The sequence below is a fragment of the Ctenopharyngodon idella genome, chromosome 11, assembly GCF_019924925.1.
Source record: "Ctenopharyngodon idella isolate HZGC_01 chromosome 11, HZGC01, whole genome shotgun sequence".
NCBI classification, from domain to species: domain Eukaryota; kingdom Metazoa; phylum Chordata; class Actinopteri; order Cypriniformes; family Xenocyprididae; genus Ctenopharyngodon; species Ctenopharyngodon idella.
The window spans coordinates 2,334,862-2,345,037 of NC_067230.1; the positions used below are offsets into that span (position 1 = coordinate 2,334,862).

The window sequence follows — 10,176 nt, forward strand, 5'->3', positions numbered from 1 at the left end:
GGTGCCCCCTGCCCAATCTTCAAGATCTTTACACCTCCAGAGTAAGAAAAAGGGCTAAGAAAATCACTTTGGACCCCACACACCCAGCCCACTTTCTCTTATATGTTGCTCTCTGGCCGGCGTTACAGAGCACTGAGCGCCAGAACAGAGTCACAAGAACAGCTTCTTCCTTTAGGCTATATTCAGTCTGAACATTTAAAACTCTCATAACTGTACATTGTCTCTCATAACTGTACTTTTTCCCCCAAAACATATGTCAGAATTGTATATCTGTAAATAAAATCTCAAACTGTACACTTGTAAATAACATGTCTATACATTCATAAATCTATTATATATTTTTCTTATTTATATTTATATATATTTATTACTATATTGTATTTTATATTCTTCTGCACTGAAAAAAAAAAAAACCTTGACCTTGTAGTTTGTAGTCATAATATGATCTGAGGATGGTTTTTGAATAAACTTATGCCTAAATGGCCTGCTAAATATGTGGGGGAAAAATTAACCCTCAAAAAAGTGTTTGTTTTTTTAGTGTTAAGAGGAATGGTGTTTTGTCAACTCAAGTCAATGAGCACAGTTATTAAATATTATACATTATTCTTATTATTCTTGTAATTTTAAAGTACCCATAAATATTTAAATACAGGCTGGGTAAAATTTGCTTATTGACCTTCCAGTTCTATAATCTTCTTTCCTATAACTGGGTGTGTTTTTATTTTTTTTTATTTTTAGATACACGTTTGGTTTTCAGTTTAATGGAAATGTTATGATAAGAAGTCTTGATAATTCGGTCCAGGACAGGAAATTTGACCTTAAACAGCAGCACAAAAAAATGTTGATATTCAGGTTCTAGAGGGCAACGTAAATACCCACCTGTTCACTGGAAAGCCTCTCCCCTCCCCCAGCCTGGGCAAGTATTTAAAGATTTTTTGAATCTGACAAAGTCACAGCCAAGCATTTGCTTTTGTGTCTTGTCTCCCATTTTAACTTTTGAGATCTTTTCTAGGACGACACTATGTCTTTCCCCTATAATTCCAGAACCCCCAGTGTTTATGGAGGAGCTGGTGGTCGAGGAACCCGGATATCCTCATCCCCCACTGGGTTTCTTCATTCTTCTCCAAGGGGCTTCAACCTGGGTGATGCTTTAGACCCGTCCGCTGACGAGAAGGCCACCATGCAGAATCTGAATAACCGCCTGGCCTCTTACCTAGAGAAGGTGCGCTCACTGGAGAAGGCCAATGCTGAGCTGGAGCGCAACATAAGGGAATGGTATGACAATCGCACTGAAGTCACACACGACCACACCGACTTGCAGGACACCATCAAGGACCTGAGAAAAGAAGTGAGTTCAGAGTGGAGTAGGGATCTCAGGGTCTTCAGACAGAGTGGAAGATACTGTATGCAGAAATGACTGTTCTTCTCTGTACTGTATTAATCTCTCTCTTTCTCTCTCTCTCTCTCTCTCTCTATATAAAAATTATTATTGTTGTTGTTACAATTATTAAAAACATTAATTAATAACACTAATTGACTAGTCTGTGATGGGATCTATAGAAAAATATGCTTAGACACAGACTGAACAAGTTTTGTTTGGATTTGGCTTTTGTTCCACATTCTGTGGTTGTATTGAATTCCACAGATACCAAAAACCAGTTCTAAAAATAAAATGACTCCAGGTGCCATTGTGCAATAGACTAATCTGCTTTTTTTCTTCTCATTTGGAATTCAGTGCTCTGGGGGTGTATATTCTGTAACCTTCTAAAAAGACTGATATCTTTGCCACCTGCTGTTTGTGTAATCATCTGTATAATAGGACATTTTCTTGTATTGATTTTTATTTTTTTTTTACTGGCAGATCCAATCAATTTCCCTAGATAATGCCACAATCGTCCTGGCTGTGGACAATGCCAAATTGGCTGCTGATGACTTCAAAATGAAGTGAGAAACAAAATATTGTAAAATATTGACGTCTTGTGATTGATTTAATTGGTCATTTATTGGCAAAACATTTTTTTTTTAACCATCTCTTCAGGTATGAGAATGAGCTGGGTATGCGTAGGGCCATTGATGTTGACATCGCCAATCTGAGGAAAATTCTGGATGAGTTTAGCTTGAGTCGGTCAGATCTGGAGATGCAGATTGAGTCTCTGAACGAGGAGCTCATCATGCTGAAGAGAAGCCACAAGGAGGTAAGATATATGACACACATTTCCCATCTTAACCTGTCTCATTGAAGAATCTTCAGTGGGGTTATGCCTGTTGTTTCTCTTAACTTTGTAAAAACTCTTATTTTATTTCATTAAAATAGACAGAACTCAGTCGATTGGTGTTCAGTTCCATACTGTATTATTACATATTCTAAAAGTGCAAATTCTGGCTTGTAAACAGCAATGATATTACCATGACAGGATTTCTATTTAGGGCATTGCCCATGAGACTGACCATTCAAATATTCCACCCACAAATTGATTGCTGCTTTACACAAAGCTGTTATGTAAGCCCAAGTAAGTTGGAAACATTTCCACTGAACTGTATACAGTAAATATCACCATAGTGATGTGGTATGATTAAGACTCATGGCCGGTAACCACTGTTCAAATAAAGCATTTCTCATATATTTATTTCCGTTTGTATGCAAGCTCACCAGTTAGCCTACTACCTTTGCATACTGCTAGCTGATTAACCTGCTGGCTTAGCATATATGCAAGTTACACTATACTTCACTGCCATTATTTATCCTAATTACTACTAGTAGCTATATTTCACATATCTAGAAGAAGATATTGCATAAAGCGATGCATTTTGAACTGCTACCAATATTGCACAGCTTTGAAAGTGTGTGAACATGCCATAGACAACACAGTTTCTGCAGGACCATTGTAAAGACCATTGTGCTGCTCTGTGATTTGTAAGTCATTATGGAAACATAAGGATTCTGTTTCAGGTTCATACTTTCTGAAAGGCCCATTTGATTCAAAAGTAAAGACATGGATCTTCTCTCAGTGTGAGATTCCACCACTCCTCACATTCCAACCTTCCCACAGACAGACAGGCACACACCCTGGTACACACTGAACACAGGACAGCTAAAACCTGTGGAATATATAGGCCTGTAACTGATATCCAAATATAAGATTATCTTATATTGAAAAGTGACACGCGAACTTCAAATCCTGTAGTTTCAGTTTTTGTGCATACCATACAGCAAATATATATAAAGAGTGATAAGTTTGCAAGATTATTAATGTTTTGAACGAAGTTTGTTTCCCATGCTCACCAATGCTGCTTTTTTTATCACAAATACAGTAAATTGTGAAATATTACTGGTTTCTATTTTATTTAATTTTTTCCCCTGTATAATGGCAAAGCTGAATTTTCAGCAGATATGTTTTTTGGTACTCAAGAAACTTTTATTATTATTATCACAATTGAAAGTGGTTGTGGTGCTTGTGGAAACCATGATAGTGTCTACTTTAATTTAATTTAATTTAATTTTATTTTATTTTATTTTATTTTATTTTATTTTATTTTATTTTATTTTATTTTATTTTATTTTATTTTATTAGGATTTTTGATGAACATAAAATTTAAAGAACAGCATTTATTTCAAATAGAAATATTTTTGTAACATTATAAAAATGTCTTTACTTCTTTAATTTCTTAAAAAAAAAAATCATAGTGATCCCAAATTTTTCAACCTATCAAGTACATTTCCTAACCTTAATCTAGATAGAAAGAAAGTTATTTAAAGTCTTTTATTTTTCATATTTTCTGCTTAAAAACAATTGAAAGACCAATTCTGAAAATGAGAGGTTAGGTTACTGTAAAGCGGCCATTTCAAAGTTAGCAGTTTCCACACCAGAAAAACACACAGGGTCATTAAGAGTGTTCCTTCCTTACTTCCTTCCTTCAATTTTTCCTTTATCCCCTTGTTCTTCCGCTGCCAGCTCTGCTGGGGATTTTCCGTCCCATTACATCATTTTAAACTAAACAGTAATATTACTAGACTTCTTGGGTCATCATTCATGTAGTATAAACACAACTAGGTGCACACATAAACCTTAAAAACTCTTAAAAAAAAAAATCCCAAATGATAAAATCATTTTTAATTAAAAAAAAAATCAACCAGGGAAAACTACACTTTCTCTTTAAATCCTGAAATCGTTCAGACATGTTTGGGATTAAAAGGCTATTGGCTCATCCCACCACTCCCACTTCTTTTTTATTCCTATTAAATCTACAGATAGAAAATGAATACCATGTCTGCATCATCAATCCATCTCTGTCTCTGTGCCAAATCACACAACTTTCTGATGTGTGTTTTCACAGGAGATGGCCCTGGTTAGTGCTGAGGTTGGAGGTCAGGTGAACGTTTGTGTGGATGCAGCGCCCTCTATGGACCTGAACCAGGCCATCACCGAGATCAGACAACACTATGAGACCATGACTGAGAAAAACCGTCAAGAGCTGGAGTCCTGGTATGAAAGCAAGGTGAAGTTAAAACCACAAATGCATTTGTATTTGAGTAACTTAACTATTATGATTAATTATTATTTTGGGGGAATTTTACTGTGCTTACTGAAAACGAATACTTAAACTTTTATTTAAACAATTCCAAGGAAATAATATAAATTTTTAATAACATACATATTTACATAGTACATATTTGCCAGGACTTTAAATGACTTCTTATTAGAAATTTTGACACAATACCCAATATTTTACTTCAGTATAAGGTCTTAAATGTCTGAAAATAACTGATTTGGTGCTTAGTCACTCATCTGTGATTAACAGAATTAAATATTGTTTTATAGTGGGACACTAGGATGCATGTGATGTTATAGTTTTTTTTTTTTTGTTGTTGGTGTTAACTGCAGATTGCCACAGTGCAACAGGAGGTGGTCACACATAATGAAGATCTTCAGAACAGCAGAACAGAGCTGAAGGAGTTGACAAGCACCTTACAAAGACTACAAATTGAACGTCAGACCCAACAGAGCATGGTACCCCTACACACCCTTACAAACATATTTATTTTTATAGCAAAAAATAGAGTTGTAGTTTAAAGTGAAGAAGCAATGCAGCATAATTTCCAAGTCTGTAGCAACATGTCTAGGCAGAACATGAGTGCCAGGCTCCTTTTTTTTTTTTTTTTTTTCTGTCTGTGAGCTCCAGCCTCTCCCCCTCTAGTTCACCAACCAGCTCTCTGCCAGCTTTAAGACTTTAAGAGCAGTGAGGGGAAATGTGCTGTAATTTCCTATGCTTACACATTTAGAAGAACAAGAGATAGACTGTTTAAGTAGAAGTGTCTCCAAAGTGTGGGTCATTAGTAATGTTTATATGTAATTCTGCCCTAATGCACCCAATAACATTTAACAATCACTGTGTGTAAACAGCAAAATAATTGTAATTAAATTATTTATAAAATTGTAGATTATAATAAATAATGAAAATATATTATGTATTTAATTATGTTGAAATATATTATGTCTATTCACAGAAGTCAGCCCTTGACGGTGAACTGGACGGCACACAGGCCCGTTACAGTGACCAGTTGGCTAGGCTTCAGGCCACTGTCACAAGCCTGGAGGACCAGCTTAGTCAATTTCATGCTAACATTAGCAACAACAAACAAGACTACGAAACTCTGCTGGACGTAAAGACCAGACTGGAGCGTGAGATCGCCGAGTACAGGAGACTACTGGATGGAGATGAAAGGTGATGCTTGGTGATTTCATTTCTTAATTTTGATATCTTGTGATCATGTGGATGCTGATTTAGAAGTTAGAAAAAAATGACTTTACTGACACCAGCTCTCTCCCTCTTGTTTTTACAGACATTCCCACAGTAAGTGACTATTTTACAATAGTTTTTTTTGTTTTGTATAAATATATTACATCCTGATAAAGCTTTGTAGTATACTGGTAACTCTAAAAACTACTAAAAACCATCTCTCATTGTCTGTTTTTAGAAGTTGTCACCAAAACAATCACAGTGGAGGAAACCATTGTGAATGGGAAGGTTGTGGAGAGCAGCGAAACTGTGGATGTTAATGAGCAAAATGACTAATCTGCTCAAAAACTTCACTTCAGCGGATGACTTCACATCTCTTACTAATGCCTTCTGTTCAAGATCTCTGTAATGCAAAATTGAACAGTTAATGAAAAATTGGAAGTTTACCTTATATTATGAACATGATTAAATGAATGTAATTTAGTTTTTTTTTCTTTGCAAACTCTTTCAGCTCTCTGTTTCCCAGTGTTGAATGACAATCATGTATACCTGATGTACTGCAAGCATGTACAAATCTCAAAATGTATCATCATTCTTTCAGAAACAAAATAGGGATAAAGAAACAATGCTTTCATATTGACTTAAAACAGACAAATCAATCACAGTCGTGTTTCTGCGCCATCACTGATTTTATTCTTAACAATAGTGCAGCACAAGGCCTGAAGACTTGTGTGATAGGTATGGATGGGCGGTCTTTGATGGTGTTTATTTTGTAGTAGTTGACACCACTTCTCCATCAACAATGTCTTCAACAATGGTCTTCACCTTGACGGTTTTGGTAGAGCTCACTCCTCCTCCTCCTCCTACACTAAAACTTTTAATGGTGACAAAGAGAGAAAATGTTAATGTGTATTCCTCAGAAATGGTAAAACCATCTTCCACCACCTCCTACCTGCTTGATTCTCCATCCAGCAGTCTCCTGTACTCAGCGATTTCCATCTCCAGCCGGGTCTTGATGTCCAGCAGGATTTTGTACTCCTGAGACTGCCTGTCCATGTCGGCTCGGAGCTGAATAATCTGCTCCTCCAGACTTGTTACGTGAGCCTGCAGTTGAGACAGCTGCATGGAGTACCGCGCTTCTGTGTCCCTAAGAGTTGCCTCAAGAGACCCTTTCTGTAAAACAGAGTGGAGTTGCTGAGTATTTATTAGTGCAGAGTGGAATAAGAAGTATATTTGTTGGGTAAAAATGGTAGACGTTCAACCAAAAAACAGTTTAAACCAGCCTTAGATGGAATTGCCATTCTCCCCTTAGGATTATCTGATTTGCGGGTTTCAAAGGGGTTTTGGGGCACTTGTTGACCTGGCTGCCTACTAAACAAACAGAACACTAGCTTGGCCAGACTAGCTTAAACCATTGGGCTAACCTGCAAACCTGCTTAGAATGGTTTAAAATGTTTATTTCAGAAGCCATTACCATCTTGCTATAGAAGTATCCCAACACAGTCACACACACTTACTTTACTGAGTTCAGATTGTAACTCGATCTCTAGGCCCTGAAGGGTGCGTCGAAGCTCTGTCATTTCAGACTTGGACATTTGTATGGTCTCTGTACTGGCCACAACCTCTTTAGTCAGTGTCTCTGACTGCAGATAAATAACATTCAGAGTTTAGTCAAGCATCTGTAAAGAACAAAACTTGATTGTTCTAGTTATGGCTAGTTAATGAAACAGGTTTATTTGCCCTCTTCTACCTTGGTTTTGAACCAGGCCTCTAGTTCACGTTGGTTTTTGGCAGCGACGGCCTCATACTGCTCACGAATCTCAGCCATCACACGGCTCAGATCTTCCTGAGGAGCCGCATCCACCTCCACGTTCACTGAACCAGTCATTTGAGAGCGCATGGCTGCCAGTTCCTAGAAAGAGAAGAAGAATTTGAGATGATTTATGGCCCCTGAGGCACGTTCCACAGATTTACAGTGCTTTTCAGCCCCACATTTGACTGTTTTGTTAGTTCATCTAATGGGAAGGTCAGAGGAACTTGTCTGTTTTGGCAAGATCAAAAGATCTTGTTTGTCAATCAAACTGTAATATCTTCTCATGATTGATTTGGACAGGTTTTTTAGTGGTTTACCTCCTCATGGTTCTTCTTGAGGAAGATAAGTTCCTCCTTTAAGCCCTCAATCTGCATTTCCAGGTCAGATCTTGCCAATGTGAGCTCATCCAGGAGTCTCTTCAGCCCAGCAATATCTGCTTCCACAGATTGACGCATGCCCAACTCATTCTCATACCTGAATGGTTCAAACCAGAGCAGTTTATTAGCAACTTTCACCAAAGTAAGAGCAAAAGAAGTTTCATACACTGTAGGTTTGGATTTACTTGGTCTTGAAGTCATCAGCGGCTAATTTTGCGTTATCAATGGCCAGGTAGACTCCTCCATTGACACGGGTGGCATCTTGGATCTGTCAGAGACAAGAGAGGATTCAAACAATGATGTTTTTGCAAATGCACATCACATTTAGCTTCCAAATATGCATTATTAAGACACGAAATGCAAATATTGTCTGATACATCCATGTGATTGTGCACTTTTGTGCTAAATTTTAGTGAAGCAACCATGACATACACAACTGTACAATGTACTCTAATAGCTTTGTCTCATTTTGACATGCAGAAAACTCAATGAGGACATGACCACACCCATAATCCTGCAGCTATGAAAACAATACATTTCCTGTGCAAGAGATGTTGTAAGGTTTTTCAGTAGCAGTACCTTATCCTGCAGGTCGCTGATTGTGGCCTGGTAAGCAGAATAATCTCTTGCAGCAGGCGAGGTTTTGCTCTCCAGAAACTGTCTGATCTTCAGTTCGAGATCTGCATTGGCCTTCTCCAAAGTGCGAACCTTCTCCAGGTAAGTTGCCAGACGGTCGTTCAGGTTCTGCATCGTTGCTTTCTCATTGACAGACACGTTGAGGTCCATATTGCCTCCTCCAGCGCCACTACCAAATCCAAAGCCTGCTCCACCACCAGCGCCTCCTCCAAAGCCATAACCTGCTCCACCACCACCACCACCAGCTGCAAAGGTACTTGACACAGTGGAGATACGGACTCCGTGGCCTCCTGCACCCCCATACACGCTCCCACCATGCATGGCGCTGGCGCGTCCACCGCCTCCGACGCCCATCAGTGAAGACCGAGACATGCTTCCTAGAGAAGCACCCCGCAGGGAGCTTCCACCGAAGCCTCCTCCAGAAGACACAAAACTACGGCTGCTGAAGGACGTCATTGCTGGGGTGCAGAGGAGAGAGTCTTTTTGCTGGAAGGAGAGGGAATGTGGTGCACAGACGAGGCTGATTGATTTTTATATGTTTGTGGGATGAGGTAAGGGGTGGGTGGAGGTACAGATGGAGGAGGGGGTGAGGGGAGAATATGAACTCAAAACTTCACTCTCCGCCCAGCACATGCCTGAAGGCAGAGGATCTGGCAGGTGAAATGACATGAACTGTTGGAATGATCTCTGAGAGCCCACAGCCCAGGGCTATGAGTAAATGATGATAAGACATATGCACATCTTATCTCAAAATATGCATGCATATATAACTTGACAACATTTTTTCACAGGACGTGATTGTTTTGATGTGAGGGATGAGATTTTCCCATGCATGTCTGAATAGTCTCATGTTACTGCCATACGGTCTGTGTTACAGGATTCATAACATGTTTGCTGACAGGATGACCTGCGCCTGCCAGCGGGGTTTCCAGGACAACGGAGTGCTGGATGTGATAAACACTTATAAACAGCAAGCTGAAACCACACAGTGAAATGGTCTCTTGCACGTGGAATGCTGCCAGCTTCCCCAGAACAGACCTCCCTTTGTCTTTTCAAACATGAAAAGAACAAAAAAAATAGAGAGCGAGAGAGAAACATTTTCCAAAGTGAACTTTTAAATTGCACAAGAGCCATCTGGAGACGTGCTAGCATGGTGCCGCTAGTCTTGCGTAACAGTCTTTTTCAGAGAGCTTTAACCGTGAGTCAGATACACCACTCCAGAAGGCTGTACTTTTATCTCAGAAAATTCTCATATGGCTATAAGAAACTTTCAATTGAGGGCTGAACCTTTGCTTTGAATAGCATGACCACGCAATTCAACTGATTCATTTTTTATCTGCAGTTAATGAAGCATCGTTCAAAAAGGCTGTGACATGAGAAAGTAGGGGAGAGCGGGGCACAACCTAAAGCTTTTTGACTTTCTCAATTTGTGTAAATCTACTTAGGGTTCAGGGAATTTCTTTTGTTCCACATTAATTTCACACATGTCTGGTACAAATATGTGGCTTTGTTTCATTAATACAGTGTATACTTTTTTCTTTATTTACCCCGAAAGAAGGGAAGTGAAATGTGACAACATGCCCCATAGGTGGGGCACATTGTAACATGTGA

General features: G+C 38.9%; 2 protein-coding genes across 2 annotated transcripts; one reads left to right on the plus strand and one right to left on the minus strand.

The window, feature by feature from the left end:
• The first annotated feature begins 926 nt into the window (after window positions 1-926).
• krt98 (keratin 98) lies at window positions 927-6,222 on the plus strand. The gene is made up of 8 exons (XM_051911845.1): window positions 927-1,348; window positions 1,862-1,944; window positions 2,039-2,195; window positions 4,336-4,497; window positions 4,884-5,009; window positions 5,507-5,724; window positions 5,843-5,853; window positions 5,978-6,222. The coding sequence occupies exons 1-8, from the start codon at window positions 1,022-1,024 to the stop codon at window positions 6,073-6,075; spliced, it is 1,182 nt and encodes a 393-aa protein (XP_051767805.1). The 5' UTR covers window positions 927-1,021; the 3' UTR covers window positions 6,076-6,222.
• A 187-nt stretch (window positions 6,223-6,409) lies between these two features.
• Window positions 6,410-9,083, minus strand: krt15 (keratin 15). The gene is made up of 7 exons (XM_051911839.1): window positions 8,509-9,083; window positions 8,115-8,197; window positions 7,870-8,026; window positions 7,490-7,651; window positions 7,257-7,382; window positions 6,692-6,912; window positions 6,410-6,613 (listed from the first exon to the last, which is right to left on the minus strand). Exons 1-7 carry the CDS (start codon window positions 9,019-9,021, stop codon window positions 6,505-6,507), a joined length of 1,371 nt encoding a protein of 456 aa, XP_051767799.1. The 5' UTR covers window positions 9,022-9,083; the 3' UTR covers window positions 6,410-6,504.
• Between the last annotated feature and the right edge of the window lie 1,093 nt (window positions 9,084-10,176).